General features: G+C 36.9%; 1 protein-coding gene across 10 annotated transcripts in view; it reads right to left on the bottom strand.

Moving 5' to 3' along the window:
- Positions 1–20,524, bottom strand: part of ARID4A (AT-rich interaction domain 4A) — a 75,581-nt gene that overhangs the window by 19,879 nt on the left and 35,178 nt on the right. For all 10 annotated transcript variants that reach the window (XM_009427865.5, XM_009427869.5, XM_509974.7 and 7 more), the window contains 6 exons: positions 9,083–9,155; positions 7,360–7,454; positions 6,765–6,862; positions 6,004–6,235; positions 2,560–2,810; positions 24–221 (listed from right to left, as the gene is read on the bottom strand). In XM_009427865.5, the coding sequence (XP_009426140.2) occupies positions 24–221; positions 2,560–2,810; positions 6,004–6,235; positions 6,765–6,862; positions 7,360–7,454; positions 9,083–9,155 (947 nt within the window). The remainder of the gene's footprint in view (positions 1–23; positions 222–2,559; positions 2,811–6,003; positions 6,236–6,764; positions 6,863–7,359; positions 7,455–9,082; positions 9,156–20,524) is intronic.

Genomic DNA, 20,524 nt, shown 5'->3' with positions numbered 1-20,524 from the left:
TAAGAAAATACTTTCTTGCTTACCTGACATTCCATCCATAGTAATGTACCAAATATAAAACTTCTCCGTCATCAATTTCAGTGCTTTTAATACTGGCTTCATAAATTTTCTGAGTCTTCCCTCGTCCATATTTTACTTTCACTTTGGTTCCTGTTAGGCAGGGTTCCATGTCTTCCTCATCTTCCTCTCCTTCAGAGTCACATTTGCTTTCAGTTTCTTCCCTGCAGTAAGTTATAATACTGATAATGCTACTAATAACTTAATGGAGAATAAAATATGCTAAAAGAATCCAACAGGTAGATTATTCACAACCTAAGTATTACCTTAATAACATATCAGTGGAGGAGGAGAAGAAGGAGGAGAAGGAGAAGATTTTTGTGGCCTACTTACTAAGGAATTTATTATGTAAAGGTGCACTGAACCCAAAGTAAATCCATACTTTTTAAAAGCCAATCAAGTCACAGTTAACGATGATCTGTAATCAAATAAGTCACTTCTGACAAAACAAAATAAGAAAAATATGCTCTGAAAAAATTCTTTAGAATTCATATTTAAGTGCCAGCTAACGATGATCTGTAATCAAATAAATCGCTTTTGACAAAACAAAATAAGAAAAATATGCTCTGAAAAAATTCTTCAGAATTCATATTTAAGTGCCACCTTGTATGTAAAAAAAGATTTAAGGATATTTTGTAACTTCCTGTAACTGAATTATCTTAAATCTGCTTTACTACCAAAATTAGAATAGTTCTTGGCAAGACTAGTTTTTTTGGTGGGCAAAATAATGAACAAGGGCTATCTACCTTAGTAACCATGTCTTTTAAACTAATTTATATTTTAAAGGTTTCCCAGCCCTAACAAAGAAAAGAAATTTGAGTATTAGGTCATTTGTTGACACTGTAGGATACCACCACAAGAACAAAGCTTTACATTTGTGTTGAATTCTATTTGTTTACTCATCTTCCATCGGCTTTTCTTTGTATTGATAATCAGGTATAAGGAAGATTAACACAGGGAGAGCTAAAAATACTTTTAATATTTTTATAATAAAATATTGTGTATCAATCCTGTAAAGACTTATAGGAGAACTGCATCAAAGATCATTCTAGTGTCACAAGCATTAGAAGCTCAACAAGTAGTATTGGGCTCTGTAATAAATATAGGGCATTATTTTGGTGATCCCTGGGGGTCCTGACATGAACCTTTGACAGCCCATTTGCAGTGAGAATGTTTTCTCTTGGAAGGCACCTTCCAATAATAGAGTGATAAGGTAAATTCAAAACACTATGAGAAAAACTACTTAAAGATAATATTGTTCTTACATTCAAGCCTGTGAAATTTTCTCTAAAATAAATCTTTGTCCATTTACAAAACAGTTACAGTCTTTTAAAATCACATTTTACATAGATGTATTATATGTTTTATATACATATTACAATATACATATTTTGATGTTTTTCACCTTTGCTTAAATTTTTTGTCCAAATATTTAAAATTCTATACTCACTATACTCAACTCCAATTAGTTCCTCCTACTTTTCCTAATCCTAATTATATTTCATTACAGAACTTTTTTTTACTCACTAACCTAGGTCATATGTAATTGTGATAGCTCCTGTGCCTATTTGTATTTAATCAAATTACCTCTCCCATTCACCAATCATCCTATTTTTCCGAATATTTATTCTCTCAGTGGCAGGTTAGTTTTCCCAAATTTGGCTTAACAACTCAAATTTCTAGAAAATTTAATATCACATAATAATAGAAAAATAACTATGGAAGAGAGCTGGTATTACAAGTAAGTATGTTATGTTGTTGCTCATTTAAAATTCATTTTTAGTCGTGTCCTAAAATTAGTAAATCCATTTGACAACACTTACAGAAGCAGCTAATAACTTGGTCAGAGACTACCTTGATCTTGCTGGACTGCCTAATATTTGACTATTTTTAAGTCAGTTCAGTCCATACTTGTCTAATACACAGAAAAAAATACAGTTTTACTCAACAGCAAACAGGATGGACATTAAAAAATCTGAAATTTATTGGTGTGATGTGGGGCAAGAATGTATTTTCCAAACGAGAATCAGGGGTGCATGCCACTTAATCTAATACAATAACTTGAAAAAGAAAAATGTCTTAAAGCTAACACACAGAAACATCTCTAGTACTGTGCACCCATGTGTTTGTTAGCTTTCCCACATTGTACCTTTTTTAAAATGGAATTTTTGCTGTCGCTGTTTCCTCTTGTCCACTTCCTCCATTTTTCTCCAGCTCCCTTCCCTGCTGTCAACTGCAGGACCTTTCTTTTGACTGGGTGACGCAGCCTTCTTTGAGGCCACTGTTTAGGGCACAAGTGCTATTAAAATGGTGCGACCAGTATATTCTCCAATTCCGAAAGGCAATACACATCATCTTCACAATGTGTCTCACCTTCATTAGACAAGAGGAACGGAAGTCCCAATAAGAAAACATTCCCTCAAACCTGAATCTCTAAGCAGGAACAAAGCGCTGTTGTACCCCAGACAGGTGCTTCTGGAGAACAAACATAAGATAATGTACCTCTCTTGGCTTTTCTCTTCCTCTTCATCTGAGTCTTTGTCAGAATCCTCCTGTTTTTTAATTTTCTTCTCTTTTTGCTTTGGTGTATTTTTTCTCCCCAGTAGTAGCTCATTTTCTTTTTTCTCTGCAGTTTCATAGTCATCATCTACATCCTTATTTTCTGTATCATTATCTTTTAATTTGTCTTCTGTTTTCTCTTCTTCAATTTCCTTTTTAATAGAATTTACATCTCGAGCAATTCTCCTTCGTCCCTAGTAGAGGGGATAAAAGCTTTAAAATAGCTATCACTATAAAGGGGAAAAAAGCAGGAAAAAATATCTTTTCCTTTAACCTTCACAGCAATGTCTCTGGCTTGAAACGTGGCCCTGAAAACCAACTCAAAGGTACCTTTCTCTTCCTTTTGAAAGTAAAAGAATAACTGATAGAATTACTTAATTATGTCCAGGTCTACTTTGGCTATATACTACCTAAGAAATATCTGTCAGAATCTGTTTGAATGAAAAAAGTAAACAACAACAACAAAAAAGAAATAAAAATTTTCTCCTTTGTTTACTACATCATTTTATCTCACTTTTATTATTTCTCGACTATAATAAAAATTTAAAATAAATTATCTAATGTTAATGATAAAACGTAACAATAATAAAACCAATCCCCTGAATTTTGCTTCTTTAAAGGTTCTGTGGTCTCTAATTCTACCGTTTAGTAAGACAAAATTTACATTGTCACTGTATCTGTGGATGATTACATTTTTAAAGGACTGAATTGCATCAATGGCAAAAAAGTGAGCAGACTTCTTTGAATGAGTATCTGGAGAGCTCGCTGGGCCAACAGCAATATGTTTTACCACCACTAGCTTCTATCTAGCCCACTGAATGCTGAAATGACCATGACTGGTGAGCAATTTCACTATCTCCTAGGTTCTCCTTCAAGTCAACTTCTATACACTGGCAGAAGTCTCCTCTTCTTGGAATAAAGCAGATAAAGAGCCAGCAACTTAGGAAGCATTAGGATACAATTAGTATCTCAGTAAACAAATGTTTTCCCTAGTTGCTGGCTATGTGCTATTTACACTTCAAAGGCAGAAAAAGAAGAAATTAATTTCTTTCTATCTTAAAGCACTAACACACAAGTTCCAAGATGGCACTTCCATCTCCTCAGATCTACACAGTGGCTGGCACATAGCAGGTGGCAGGTGCTTTTTTTTTTTTTTTTTTTGAGACAGAGTCTCGCTCTGTTGCCAGGCTGGAGAGCAGTGGTGTGATCTCAGCTCACTGCAACCTCTACCTCCCAGGTTCAAGCGATTCTCAGCCTCCTGAGTAGCTGGGACTATAGGCGCGCACCACCATGCCCAGCTAATTTTTGTATTTTTAGTAGAGACAGGGTTTCACCACGTTGGCCAGGATGGTCTTGATCTCTTGACCTCGTGATCTGCCCGCCTCGGCCTACCAAAGTGCTGAGATTACAGGCGTGAGCCACCGTGCCCGGCCTAGCAGGTGCTTTTAAAATATCTATAGGTAAATGAATGAAAACAACTGCTATAAAATTTGGGTCTGTATGCCTTTGTCCCAGAAATACTGTTTTTATTTATTTATTCATTTTTTTGAGATGGGGTCTCGCTCTATCGACCAGGCTAGAGTGCAGTGGTGCGATCTCAGCTTGCTGCAACCTCTGCCTCCTGGGTTCAAGCGATTCTCCTGCCTCAGCGTCCTGAGTAGCTGGGACTACAGGTGAGAAATGCCATTTTTAGAAGCCTGGCTTATATATGTGGATAAGTGATGAGGATATTTTTACAAGCAAATGTATTATAGCACTTTTTTTTTTTTTTTTTTGTATTTTTAGTAGAGACGGGGTTTCACCATATTGGCGAGGCTGGTCTCGATCTCCTGATCTCGAGATCCACCTGCCTTGGCCTCCCAAAGTGCTGGGATTACAGGCGTGAGCCACCGCGCCCGGCAGCACTTTTTAAAATAGTAAAAAACTGGGAGAAAATCTTGGAGAAGGTAGATTTATGGTTCATCCATACTAGACAGCACACTGCAGATATTTTATGTAGGATGAGGAAGGTTTTCAGGTAATGAAAAGAAAGTATGTCCACAATACATACAATAAAATATTATTCACCTTTAAAAAGGAAGGAAATTCTGATATGTGCTACAACATAATGTCTTACAGACATTATGGTGAGTGAATAAGCCAGTACAAAAGGACAAACACTGTATGATTTCACTTATATAAAAGTACCTAGAATATCAAATTCATAGAGGTACAGAAAGTAAAACTGATTGCTAAGGGTTGGGGAGGAATGAGGAGTTACTGTTTAATGGGTACAGAATTTCAGGTTTGCAAGGTAAAAATATTCTGGAACTGGACGGTGGTGACACTTATGCAACGGTGAGAATGTACTTAATGCCAATGAAGTGTACACTTAAAAAGAGTTAAGGTGGCAAATTTTATGTTATATGTACTTACCACAATTTTAAAAAAATTAAAAAAAAACAATTTGGAAATTTCATGACATTCACTAGAAGATTCCATTTACTACATAAAGGAAGTTTTGAAAACTGGTTTCTGAACTATAAGACAAAGCAATTTCACATTCTCTTTCATTAAATATGATTCCACCAAAAAATAAGACATAGTAATTAAACTTCTTGGATAGTGTGGTAAATTCCTTTCTCTTTCTAAAATTTGATAAATCCTACTACGTAAACATCACTGGACACTGATCCAAATGCTAGATGACAATTCCTAAATAGACCTTATATATTAAAGGAAAGAAGGAGCAAAGTTGGAAGATACAACCAGCATACATGTACGCGTCACTAGAGCTACACAGTGTGCTATAAAGTTACAAAGACAAGATATCATCTAGTTTAGGGCACAGGCACTATAAAGAGGTGATTCATTTATTCAACATCTATTTAATAAGCCTTTATTATGTGCCAGGCACTATTCTAAATGCCTGGCATCTGTCAATAAAAGAAATAAACACTAATCCCTGACCTCGTGGAGTGTGATTCTAGTGTAGAGTGGGGCAAAATAGATAATCACAATAGACAGAATAAATAAGTAAATTACAGAAAGAGCAACATCAGAGGGACTGAGAGTTCCAAAGAGAGGAGGCAGGTTACAATTTCAGATAAGGTGACCAAGACAGCCTTCAATGAGGTGACACTTTAGCAGAAGACTGGAAAAGGAATATCTGGGATTCATCCCAGACGAGAATGACTTGATCGAATATGAACAGAAAACAGAAGGAAGGGTTTTCAGGTAGAGGAAATAATATACAATATATTTAGAAAAAAGTAGCTAGCTAAGCAGCATTAAATATTGGAAAATAAACTAGGTTCACTGTAGTACTTTTGTGTATATATGAAAATGGCTATAATAAAAAATTTTAAATCATACTTAAACCAGATAAAACTAGTATTAAGAACTCACCCTCGGAGATTTTAATTCTATCTCTTCTCTTTCACTTTCACTGTTTGAATCGATATTTTCCTCAGGTTCACTCTTCACTTCTGTTAAAGGCATTTCTTGATCTAATTTGAGAGCCTCTTCCATTGATTCTTCTAAGTCTTTTTTTTCCTCTTTTACTTTTGGTTCATGGTGATGAACAGTTCTGAACTGAATATTTGCCGAACGGCAGTACTCCTCAAAACCATAGAGATACCTAAACAAACAATATTTCATTTAAGAAATCTTACAGTCTTTGCATCTAACTTGAATTCATGTTATTAAACCCATTTTTAAAAAGTAAAGCCCAGTAATTTTAAAAAATTTTTGTTACTCTTTTCTGTGTTACTATTTTCTTGGTGTTTTAGATAGAATCATAAACAGAAAAACTGATCATAAAATGCCGTCCTGAGACGTCTGAGCTTGTGATAGCTAAACATAACTATCATAAGTTTTGATATGAAGGCTGTTCACCCCAAAAGACGTAGCTCTGTAATATGTATCATAATCGCAGACACTACCTGCATCCTGATTTTGGAAAGGAAATCAGGACAACATAAGAAATGGAGTAAAGCAGATTAGATGCACTGAAATAACTTTCAATCACAAGTATCTGTCAACCTAAACCTTTTTATATACTTTCTCTAACTTTAATGTTTCTAGATTGATGTATTCTTGTTAACAAAGTAAATGGAAAATATTTCCTATAAATATATATTCTTTGATGAATAAACTATACTACTTACTTTCTATAAGCAGTTTTTACATTGTAGGAAGCAGCTGAATTCAAAATAGGAATGCCAAGGTCCATATAAATTTGCTTCCATACAGCACCACTATCAATCTGGAAAATTAAGTTTTTATGTTAACATTTGCAAAGGGAATTAATCTTTTTTTTTTTTTTTTTTTTTTTTTTTTTGAGACAGGGTCTCACTCTGTCGCCCAGGCTGGAGAGCAGTGGTGCAATCAGGGCTCACTGCAGCCTCGACCTCCTGGGCTCAAGTGATCCTCCCACCTCAGCTTCCCGAGTAGTTGGGACCACAGGCATGCGACACCATGCCTGGCTAATTTTTGTATTTTCTGTAGAGATGGGGTTTTGCCATGTTGCCCAGGCTAGTCTTGAACTCCTGAGCTCAAGCAATCCACCCGCCTCAATCTCCCAAAATGCTGGGATTACAGGCGTGAGCCACCGTGCCTGGCCAGGAAAAGATCTTTATCCTAATATTCTATGTTCATTAAGAAAATGTATTTATTATCCAACGTGCATATAATAATGCAATATAAGATAACTTAACTTTTTACCACATCAATACACGTTTCAAAAAGCAATGTTATACTTACATTGTCACATCCACCCTGATGATAAACCAGTCTGAAGAGTTTGAAGAGATTGAGATCTTTATAGCCCAAAACAGGTGGTTTGTTGATTGGAGTACCTTTTCAATGTAAGTAGGTAGAAATAAAATGTTTATTCAAATGAGAAATACTAATTTGAAAACAAAGCGGTCAATTTCTAATTTCCCAAATTTCATTAATTAGAGGCACATATTTAAAGAGCCTTAAACAATCTAAAACAACACAAGATGATTCTCTTGTGTTGTTTTATATATAATAATTCTTTTTTATGTTTTATATATAATTATATATAATAATTCTCTCTTATTTATATAGCTTTGTGGGGATCTTCAGATTTTAGGTGTTATACTAATAAAGCTACCTCTTTAACTGCCAATGAAGTGAGTAAAACTAAAGTAAACACTGCATGGTGTGGCCAACAATGTTGCTGGTTCAAGAAGCTTGGGCATAGGGCTGGGTGCAGTGGCTCACACCTGTAACCCCAGCACTTTGGGAGGCTAAGGCAGGAAGATCACTTGGGCTCAGGAGTTTGAGACCAGCCTGGGCAACATGGTGATATCCTGTCTCTACAAAAATTAAAAGGAAAACATTAGCTGAGTGTGGTGGTGTGCACCTGTGGTCCCAGGTACTTGGGAGCCTGAGGTGGGAGGATTGCTTAAGCCCAGGAAGTGGAGGCTGGAGGGAGCCATGTTCACGCCACCGCACTCCAGCTTGAGTGACAGAGCAAGACTCTGTCTCAAAAAAAAAAAAAAAAAAGTTTAGGCATAAACAAACACAACAGAAAAGATAAGATTTATACCCTGGTTCCACTTTCACTACTTTGACACAAATGTTAAGACTGTTAGCAGTAATCTGAAGGATGATTTCTGAAGGCCACACAGAATGTTTAGGACCAATTTATCTTAAGATTTTCTAGGACTAACAAATGGCAAGGAGTATGATGGTTTATAATTGTTCTATTATTCTTCCTATATTAGAAATCTCATCTTTTTCAGATAACGATTGGTCTCCTATTATGTTTAATTTGCTGAGAACAAGGATCAGGCTAGTTTATCTAGTTTATTTGCCACAAACATAGCATTAGTAATTAGTGGGTATGCAGATTAACATAACTGGTCACTTTCTATTTCTGAAATATCAGAATATTCTTTAGCTTTGTAAGTGACAGGGAAAACTAAATTGTATCAAAATATTTTCTCACTTGTTTCTATGTAAAATAGGTATGAATAGTTTAATTCCAAATATTTTACTACTGTCAGGTGTAACTGATTCTAGGATTTATTTAAAATCCAAAACTAGACAGTCATGGTGGTTCACAGCTGTAATCTCAGCACTTTGGGAGGCAGAGGTAAGAGGATCACTTGAGGCCAGGAGTTTGAGACCAGCCTCGGCAATATGGCAAAACCTGTCTCTACAAAAAATAGAAAAATAAAAAATTAGCTGGGTATGGTGGCACGTGCCTGTAGTCCCAGCTACTTGAGAGGCTGAGGCAGGAGGATCACTTGAGTCCAGGAGGTCAAGGCTGCAGTAAGCCAGGAGCAAATCACTGCACTCCAGCCTGGGCATCAAAGCAAGAACCTGCCTCAAAATAAATAAATAAATAAAATCCAAAACTGTTTATCTGCAATACTAACAAAAACAATGCATATACCTAGAATGTAAACATGTAAAAGAAATGACTACTTTAAAATAATGAGCATGAAAATACCTCTGTCTTCCATAAACTTATAAAGCTGCTGGAGGAAGTTGTCCCTCTCTTCAGGATCAAGTTCTTCCTCAGGCTGTAAAGATAAAATAAATAAATGTATGGCACAGTGAACTGGAAAAGATACATGTCTTCTTTTATTTTTGTGAACCCAATGTAAAGTCATCAAATTTTAATAAAGCTGAAAAATCTGAATTTTCTCAATATCCTACAATGATAGATTTTAAGTCATATTTATGAAGATATACAATGTCTACCCTTCACCCCATTTACCACTCTAACTCTACTTTTCAGTATCACTGTAAGGACTAAGATTAGCCAAGAGGAAAACATTCAGGAATAAAATGGGAGTGTTACGTTTTCACCTCACCTGATATATTTTTTTAAAAGCCCATTTAAATACTATGTGGCCCACACAAATATACTGGCAGATGAGCACAATAATGACACATGTTCATTATATCATATATTTATATATAAAAATAATTTTCATATAAACATAGTTTTTGTTATTGTCAGATGAATATAAACCAGGGATTGCAAAGTCACAGTGGCAAAGGACTTCTGTTTAGATGGCACAATGTTTTAAAGATATTTAAATACATTTAAGTGAGTCATATACATTCTATTTTACCCCAGACCTCATCACCCCCTCATCTCACAATAACCTGGTTTTCTCTTTTGCCTTTCTAGTATGGCCCCTGTACTTGACTTTGCAACACCTAAAAATAAGATAACAAAATAATTCCAGAAGTAATTCTTAGGGAAGGAAACTAGATACATAATTACTGATTTAGCTTCTTTTAAAATTCTTAAAGTTTAGCACTACTACAGAAAAACAAAACACTGATATGTTTCCTCCATATAAATGATCATCACTTAGAGTATTACTCTCCTCTGTTCTAAAAGAAGAGCTCAGATTTTTGTCTTTTTTTTTTTTTTTTTTTTTTTAGATGGAGTTTTGCTCTTGCTGCCTAGGCTGGAGTGTAATGGCATGACCTCGGCTCACTGCAGCCCCTGCCTCCTGGGTTCAAGCAATTCTGCTGACTCAGACTCCTGAGTAGTTGGGACTACAGGAGTGTGCCACTACACCTGGCTAATTTTTTGTATTTTTAATAGAGAAGGGGGTCTCACCATTTGGCCAGGCTAGTCTCAAACTCCTGACCTCAAGTGATCCGCCCACTCCAGCCTCCCAAAGTGCTGGGATTACAGGCATAAGCCACAGCACCCGGCCTGGATTTTTGTCTTTACAAAGCCATATTCAAAACAAAGGCAATGCTCAAGCAATAAATGTTGAGTCTTCGGTGTCCAGAGGGCAACAGGCACTTTAAAATTGTGTTATCTAATAGCTGATAATACAGCCAGGATCAATAAGCATGTAGTTGATCAAAATATATAATAAAAAACCATGAGGCAATCAAGAGAAAGGGAGTAAGATCTTTTATTACATTATTTTAGTACATTCATTCATAATGATTTATAACACTAAAATACTTTTACCAAATATAAAGAAATTTAAATCTAAGTTCTAACATGTGTCCAAAATCAGCAATTTACAAAGTTAATAATCACTATAAAGTAGTTAGTGAAGGTCATTACTTAATGCTCAGATTAAGAGATGGCAGTTTTTTCCCCATGTGAATTTAAAAATCTTGCTTTTACAAAGTTAACTGCCAATGAGTTAACTCAAGAAAATAGGTAATTCAGTAGCCCAAGAACCACTTCACACATTAATTTTAAGAACTTCTAGCGTGAGGAAAAAAAATCAAAACCAAAAACCACTTATGCCAGACTGGCTCTATGCTTTGCCTGTGCCCTGTAATCGTAATATTCTCTCTTCGGACAAAAACTTCATTCCAGTATTTTTTTTTTTTTTTTTTTAAAGACAGAGTCTTCCTGTCACCCAGGATGGAGTGCAATGGCACAATCTCAGCTCAGTGCAACCCTCTGCCTCCCGAGTTCAAGTGATTCTCCTTCCTCAGGCTCCTGAGTAGCTGGGATTACAGGCATGCACCACCACACCTGGCTAATTTTTGTATTTTTAGTAGAGACTGGGTTTCGCCACATTGGCCAGGCTGGTCTCGAACTCCTGACCTCGGGTGATCCACCCACCTTGGCCTCCCAAAGTGTTGGGATTACAGGTGTGAGCCACTATACCAGACCTCATTCCAGTATTTATGATCCTACAGAATTCAGGTAACACTTCTATATTCAATATATGTAAAAGCAATTCTTTAAAAAGGCACTAAAATCAAAGTTGCTCCCCAATACAAGTAAACAAAATCAACTCATCAATTGCAAATTAGGTTGTACCCAACATTTGATAAATTTTTAATGTTAAGAATATATTTTTATAGATAAAATTTGATTTATGTGTATTTTTTTTAAAAGTTAGTGGGTAACCAAGAGTGCTTTAGGTTTCACGAGAAACTATGGCTGTAAAATTGTAGTTTTGGTACAGTTAAACAAGATATAAATGAATTAAGAATTCTACTTACAAACAAATGCCTTGAGGGGAAATTTCTTTTCCACCAAAAATAAATAAAACATGATGCTATAAACAAAGTTTTAAACTTATCTGATGTTTCTGTGAAAATTAAAATTGCTTATCTCTTACAATAAGCCACTCCTCAAAATTATTTTTGAAAACTAGCCTTGCTGCTAGTCACCTTGCAGTAAAACTGCATATGCTAGAGAACGCCTCCAATTAGAAGAATGTGCCTGCGTGACTTTTGTATGGGGCTCTTAACTGCTATCACGGTTTGCTTTCTCTGTCCATGGCATTTTCATAGCAATTTCTCTGCTGGTGAAGGCCTGGGACTGTTGCATCTTTCGAGGGTTTTGGAGTGCGAGAGGGTTATAAGAATGGGAGGTCCACTAGACCATCTGAGACTTCTTCCCTTCATTTAGTCATTTACATTTATACATGTAAAGAATAACTATGTACCCAGTAAAATGCCAGAGATCCAAGAGTCACATTCATGATGATAATTTCAAGAAATTTCCAATTTTAGTTAGTATTAGTATATACTGCTTAGTATTATAAGTAGTTGGATATCTATCTACACTACTAGATTGTGAATTTTTTGACTTTAGGCACATGTCTTCAGATTAAGCTCAAACATCTACTAATGGTTACCATGAATCAGAGATTGTTCAAAAGCACTGTGGATTAAAATGAGAACACATGGTACCTTCTATTTTTGCTGCTCTGAGTTTGGCAGGAGGTGTAGAAAGGTAAAAGAAGCCAATATAACACGATGTGGTAAGTGTTGTAAAATACATCAAAGAATACAGGAGGAGCAAGTGAGGGAATGAATGGTTTTCCTCGAGATGAACTGGCAGTGGTAGTATTAGGCAGCTTCAAAATGTAAATAGTAGACAGCCCTGGAGCTACAGCAAACGAGCAAACAGCGTAAGCATGAGACTGACAAAGGCAGGCTGGGATTAGGAAAGGACTTTGTAATAGTATGCTAAAGAAACAAAACTTGATACTGTGGCTAGATGTGAAGCTTGAGACAGCTAAAGAGAATTAGATCAGATTTGTATATTTAAAATTTCTCAGCCAAGAATGAGTTTGATGGATTGGAAGGGAAAAGGAAGCCATTATAACAGTCCACAAGGAGGAGAACGCATGCCTGAATTAGTCCTGCCAGCTGGGATGGAAAGATCACCTCTTCCCATGAAAGGAAGAGGAAGAGAGAGAGACAGAGAGAAAGACAGAGAGACTGATGGAGGGATGGGGAGAGGGAGAGAGAAGGGGAGAGGGAAGAAAAGAGAACCACTGTGCCTGACTTACTCACAATTTTACGACTAATTGACTGCCATTTAGTTTAGATATTACTCATGTGAATGAAAATGATATCTGTGCAAATGAATTGTGTAGAGTTTTCTTGTTTCACATTCATTGAGTATGAGAGCTAAGATTTATGATAATATAAATGCAAGAGTCAGAGAAAGAGAGGAAATAAGAATAGTTGAGGATGTTCTTAAGACACAGGTGGGGCCGGGCACGGTGGCTCACGCCTGTAATCCCAGCACTTTGGGGGGCCAAGACAGGTGGATTACCTGAGGTCAGGAGTTCGAGACCAGCCTGGCCAACATGGTGAAGTCCCGTCTCTACTAAAAATACAAAATTAGGCCGGGCACAGTGGCTCATGCCTGTAATCCCAGCACTTTGGGAGGACGAGATGGGCGGATTGCCTGAGCTCAGAAGTTCAAGACCAGCCTGGGCAACACGGTAAAACCCCATCTCTACTAAAATGCAAAAAATTAGCTGGGCGTGGCGTTGTGCGCCTGTAATCCCAGCTACTCAGGAGGCTGAGACAGGAGAATCACTTGAACCCAGGAGGCGGAGGTTGTAGTGAGCCAAGATTGTGCCACTGCACTCCAGCCTGGGCAACAGAGCAAGACTCTGTCTCAAAAAAACCAAAAAACCAAAAACAAAATTAGCTGGGCATGCTGGCGTGCACCTGTAATCCCAGCTGAGACTGCGCCACTGCACTCCAGCCTGGGCAAAACGAGTGAGACTCTGTCCCAAAAAAGAAGAAGAAGAAGAAGAAAAAAGACACAGGTGGTTATGGCCCATGACTTGCTGGCATTCACCTTATCCCTTGTCCAAATATATAAATCTGAAAATGAACGATTATTCATTTGGAAATGGCAAAAATTCTAGTAAACAGACTTCCTACCATTTTAGTGGGATGGGAAACTGATATGGTTTGGCTCTGTGTCCCCATCCAAATCTCATGTTGAATTGTAACCCCCAATACTCGGGGAGGGACCTGGTGGGAGGTGATTGGATCATGGGGCAGATTTCGCCCTTGCTGTTCTCATGATAGTGAGGTCTCATGAGATCTGGTTGCTTGAAAGTGTATAGCACTTCCCCCTTTGCGTGCTCGCGCTCTCTCTCTCTCTCTCTCTCTCTCTCCTGTTGCCACGTGAAGATATGCTTGCTTCCCCTTCACCTTTTCTCCTGATTATAAGTTTCCTGAGGCCTCCCCAGCCATGCCTCCTGTACAGCCTGTGGAACTGTGAGTCAATTAAACCTCTTTATAAAATACCCAATCTAACAAAGTTCTTTATGACAACGTGAGAACAGAGCAATACAGAGACAAATATAATTTGAAAAATAAGATGTCTTATTTTTGTAGGAGCTATTAACTTTCTTAGCTAGCAACTCTAGTTTCCAATACACATTAGGAAGGTGGACAGATGGTGTCCAAATTGTCAAAATATGTCAGTAAAAGATGATGAACTTTACCCAAAGCTCCTCAGACCCATGTAACTTGTACACAGTTCTAATTGGTGGCTTGGGATAGTTTCCTAGCGTATAACATATCGGAGCCACAAAAATGGACATTTTTAAAGTGAGGAAAGGTATAACTAAACTTGATCTTTGTGGTTTCCCTATACTGTGTATTGTATGTAACAGAACATATTGTTGATGGGTATTCTCAGGTTTCAAGAACCCCTATGGGAATCCCTTAAAATTTTTGGTCAGGCTCAGTGGCTCCTGCCTGTAATCCTAGCACTTTGGGAGGGCCAGGCAGGAGGATCACTTGAGCCCAGGGGTTTTAGACCAGACTGGGCAACATAGCGAAACTTTGTCTCTATAAAAAAAAAAATAATAAATTAGCCGGGCATGGTGGTGCATGCCTATAATCCTAGTCCCAGCTACTCAGGAGGCTAAGGTGGGAGGATGGCTTGAGCCTGGAAGGTTGAGGCTGCAGTGAGCTATAATCACCACTGCACTCCAGCCTGAGAGGCAGAGTAAGACTCTGTCTCAAAAAAAAAAAAAAAAAAAAAAAGTTTTAATAATTATATAACACCCCTACCTTTTGTCTGTATTGGGGGTGGGGGGTGGGGCGGTGTACTCCAGTATACCACTCATTTTTTTCAATACCAAAGGACTTTTTTTGTGCAATAATGTTACTTTGGACACAAGCAACTTTGTTTCCCCTTCATGATAAATAGAAGTAAGATCTTTTATTACATTCTTTCTTTTAGTACATTCATTCATAATGATTTATAACACTAAATATTTTTACCAAATATAAAGAAATTTAAATTTCTTTATGATGCTGTCTATAGTCCCTCTTCTGGCCCTCTTCATGGGCTACCCTTCTCACCCCAACTCTGAAACTCCATCACAAGTCCTCACACTCCTCAGCTCTTACAATCCCTCCATCCCCTCTCCTTCATCCCTACCACCTCCAAAAATGAGGCTCAGTTTGAAGGCAGCAGGAGGAATCCTCTGAAATGGGCAGATCCCTACCATGGAAGGAGAGATAAGACAGCACCCTCCAAGCTCCACTGTGCGGTGCTAAGCACTGCAAGGAGTACATCAGAAGTGGCAGCTCTGAGGACATGTCTGGACTGGAGGACTCGGGAAGGAAGCAGCGAATCCAATAACTGCTTACATTTTTTGTATAAAATTTTAAATTTATAATATATTAAATAGTGTGATTTTTAAAAAATGTGAAATACTAAAACTAAGGTAAATGCATAGAACATTTGTAAGCTGTACTCACCCACTTTAATTCAAGTAGAGCCCTCTTTGTTCCTACAGACATCTGTTGAATTTGTAAAATCTCAGCTGTTGTTTATCATTTACTCATTTTCTGAGTTTTTAAAACTTGTGTTTTATCTTTCCTATTATATTTAATACTAACAAAGGGAATGGGCAACACAAAGGCAATATTCAATGTAATATATCTTACAGCTCAACAGCACCTTCTGAACAATATCTAAGTGGCAGCAGGGGAGCTATAAGAAGTCCCATATCATGGAAGAATAATGGAAGGGAGAATAAAGAGGTGGGCATGGGTCAAATCATGATCAGGCAGACTTCTAAAGGCCTGTGATAAAAAACCCAGACTTCGTCCTGAAGGTGCTGAAAGCCAATAAAGGGTTACCATCAGGAACCGCCTATGTTTTATAAAGATGTTTATGGATAATGAATTCGAAGGGAAAACACCACAAGGAAGATACCTGGAGTAAGTGGAACAAAATACAAGCAAGGAGCATTGTTACTCAAAAACTTTTACTACAAGTGACAGAAAACTATCCCAAGATGGCTTAAGCAAAAAATAATTTATTTTATAAACTCACAAAATTATGTAAGAAATTGAGATTGCCTACAGAGTACACAGCCTGAGAAAAGAGATATTATAAAGGGAAGTTAGATATCTTATCCCTTAGTTCCCCCTACCAAGGTGAACTTTCTAGAACCTTATAACAAATCTCCCACCACCTTGTTTCAAAGAGTAATTTACTACAACAATTGCATAACCCACATTCATTCATTTAATGAAGGTTTAATATGAGCCAAGCAAGCTCTGTGTTGATAGCTGTTAGGTATATATACTGGTAGGAAAAGGAAAAAACAAAAATCCTGAGATCCCCTGCTTTCACAGATCTTACAGTCTAGAGGAGGAGAGAACATTTTCTTAAAAGCTTGTAAAAAATTCTGAAACCTCTCTAAACCTCGGTTTTAATTATATATATATATATAAAAAGAGAAGGTTCTAGGAGATTTGTTGTAAAGTTCTAGAAAGTTCACTTTGGGGCTGGGCGCAGTGGCTCATGCCTATAATCCCAGCACTTTGGGAGGCAAAGGTGGGCAGATCACTTGAGGCCAGGAGTTCGAGACCAGCCTGGCCAACATGGTGAAACCTCGTCCCTACTAAAAGCACAAAAATTAGCTGGGCATGGTGGCACATGCCTGTAATTCCAGCTACTGGGAAGGCTGAAGCATGAAAATCACTTGAACTCAGGAGGCGGAGGTTGCAGTGAGTGGAAATCGCGCCACTGCACTCCAGTCTGAGTGACGGAGTGAGACTGTCTCAAAAACAAAAAAAAAAAAGAAAAGAAAAAAGAAAAAGAAAGTCCACTTTGGGAGAAACTATGGGATAAGGTATCTAACCTCCCTTCATAATCTCTCTTTTCTCAGGCAATGCACTCTGAGGCGATTTCGTATGTATATATTTATTTATATACATATTTTCATAGACTGTTGTAAGGACTAAACAAACAGTCTTACTTTAAAAACCGCCAAGTCTCCATGAATAAACTAAGAACATTATTTGGCGTGGTTATCTTTACTTGTTTGTATCTCCTACAAAAGGTAAACGTTTTAATAGTGGTATAATGAAAGGTACATCTTGATGTATGTTCTCGTACAACAGATATATTTTGTTGTCACAACACCTTAGGGAAACAGCAAATAAAGACAAATTTAAAAAGAAAGCTTAAAATTTTAAACTTTCAGTTAAACTTCAGGTTTAACTTAAAGTGAAAAGCAAACAAAACAAATAGTAAGTCTGGCAACTCAGGTGAGCCATAGGTCAAAATGACTACATAGGTTATCAATAAGCCCCATCCCAAGTGGAATTCTGAAGAACTGTCCAGAAAGTTATCATATGTAAAAACTGACAATTGACAATATATAGCTTAGAAGAAAGAAAACTTGGAGAAAAATTCACAGTCTTTACAGACATATGTCATTTAGTGTAAGGACTAAGAGCCAAGACAGTATGTGTATTATAAGAATGCAATAATTAAATATTGAGTAAATATTACATTAAATAATGTACATTATACTGCTTTTAGAAAAAGGTAGTATTACGCGATATGCTTTAGAAATATTTTAATCCAAAAGAATAAAAACCACAACCTCTTTTGTTCCCTAAAATTATTTTATTCCTAAAGGAATCACATATATATTTTCAGTTAGAAAAAAAAACAACAACAACTACTGTAGATCCAGTACAGAGAACAGATTGGAGGAGGGCAAGCATGGACGTTGAAAGAACAATTAAGTTGTTATTGTTATTGCATTAGGCTAGGTAAAAGAGAACAGTGGCTTGGAGTAAGATTGGCAGAAAGAAGAAAAGAAACCAAATGAAGTGGGCAAATTTGAGAGCTATTCGAGCAGGTAGAAGAGAATGGACTGGGTATCTGATTGGACAGGGAGTTAAGAGAAGAAGAATCAAGGTGACTTCTATGTATCTGGCTTGGACAGCTGGGTGGATGTTGCTTTTATCAAAATGAATTAAGGACAGCCAGGGAAAGGATAGGTTTAGGGAAAAAGAAGATGAACGCAGTCTTGCACATACTGAGTCTGAGTACGTACAAGTTAAGATGAAATCCTTGGCCGGGCGCAGTGGCTCATGCCTGTAATCCCAGCACTTTGGGAGGCTGAGATGCACGGATCACCTGAGGTTGGGAGTTTGAGACCAGCCTGACCAACATGGAGAAACCCCGTCTCTACTAAAAATACAAAATTAGCCAGGCATGGAGGTGCATGCCTGTAATCTCAGTTACTTGGGAGGCTGAGGCAGGAGAATTGCTTGAACCCAGGAGGCGGAGGTTGTGGTGAGCCGAGATCACGCCATTGCACTCCAGCCTGGCAAACAAGAGCAAAACTCTGTCTCTTAAAAAAAAAAAAAAGATAAAATCCTCATTGGTTTGATATAAATGTCTTGAGCTAAGAAGAGACATCTTTGATCTACATATAGATATCAAGTCATTATATCATTTTAGATAGGAAGTAGGCCAAAAATGTGATGTCGTCATGGATATCAAGCGTTCTAAGAAGTTAGGTATGTCAGAGGTACTGAATACTACTCAATAGTCAAATAGGATCAAGACAAAAATGTGTTTGGTTTAGTACAAAAGTTTGTTGGAGTCACTGGTGACCTTAGTAAAGTTGTTTTAGTTGTGGGAAATCAAGACACACTACAGTGAGTTAAGAGTAAAGGGGAGGTCATGAACAGTGTAGGTAACTCTAAGCATTCTGGCCATGACGATGAAGAAGGAATGTAGTTATCTGGAGAGGAAAGCACAGAGGTTGTCTGAAGACTGGTGGAGGAAATATGGAGGGGTTGTCAGAAGGCTGGGAGAGATGTAAGCATGTTTTAAAAAGCTGATGAGAAGGATATAACTGAAAGGAGTAAGTTAAAGATGCAAGAAAAGAGAGAGTCGATAGTCTCTCTTTTCCTGAGAAGAGGAAGGGAATGAGATCCACAGCATAACCTGAGAGACTCATCTTATAGGGAGGACAAAACACTATCAATTGTGCCTTGAGCGAAAGAGAGCAGGCAAACAGGTTTACAGCATGCTCGCATCTGAAGCTCCCAATTTCTTTATGAAGTTGTGTGGAGTGGGTATAGGATTATTGGTTTAATGGAGGAAATAATGATTTGCTTACAGAAATTGGGAATTGACCAATAGTGCTGAAGGCCCAGTGGAATTTGGTAATCATAAAATTTAGAGTGGTACTCTTCTTTCCTGTTGTACACCTACAGAAAATTTCAGGGCTCACATAAGAGATGATATATTCATAGTAAGGCACTTATAATTTCAGAGAACAGTTTTAACAACAGCCTGCCTAAAATAAATGATTACGTGATTCTTGTATTTTATCAGTTAACTGAGCCTAGTAATTTTTCCCCATTTGAAAAGGTACACATTTTAATCATCAAGATGTCATTTAAATGCTATCAAATCCAAGATTTTTAGTACAAGTCAACTACATCATATGACCACAACTATAAAATGCATTGATATAAAAGTGTTTTCTTAATACATAAAAATATAGCTGTATGTAGCTATATTTGTGTGTACAAATGTGGAATCCTCATTAATCTGATTAGATGACCCTAATTGGGTTAGACTCTTACACTAACACTGTGAAGAAAGACTCTGCTAAATACATAAGGGCATTTTTGTTTGCTTAATGGGCTAAACTTTAAGATTTTAGCAAGTCAGTTGTCATATATGATTGCAAGCTAAAGTCCCAATTATTCATGGAAGGTTGGCTTTTTAGGATCTGCTTAGAAATGCTTCATTGGCAACTTAAGTTATTAGATATACTTAAAATATTAACATTACATTTAAAATATTCTTTAAATTCCACCAATTTAGCATGGATTTCCTAAGTTATCCAGCATTTACTGTAAGTTTATACCTAAAGTAATCTTGAATGACCACCAACAAATGCCTTTACAATCTACAAGAAGGCACAAATATGCACAAATAATATGATTTAAACATCAAAAATAATATTCATGTTTCCATGAATAAACAAACTCAAGTACTTATGATTTTTTACAATACTGGAATATAATCTTAGGCATTAATGTATCAGTGGTCCCTAAACAATTCCCAATATTAGAGAAATGGCAGTAGTTATTTAAGAAGTCACTGAATTCAAATTTTCATTACTAAATAGGAAATTTTTAAGAGGGCCCAACCTATAAGCCTACTTATTATAAGCCAAAATGATTTTAAAAGCTAACACTGGTCACATTCCCCTTAATACTCAAGTTTTCTAAACAACCATCCATTTATTTTATCCTTAGAAAACTCTCCTATATTTATCCAAAGTAAATATAAATCAGGAATAAATGAATAATTGATATGATTACTTATGTTTACATG

This window comes from Pan troglodytes, chromosome 15 (assembly GCF_028858775.2).
Source record: "Pan troglodytes isolate AG18354 chromosome 15, NHGRI_mPanTro3-v2.0_pri, whole genome shotgun sequence".
NCBI lineage: Eukaryota > Metazoa > Chordata > Mammalia > Primates > Hominidae > Pan > Pan troglodytes.
This window is presented reverse-complemented; position numbering and strand designations above follow the sequence as displayed.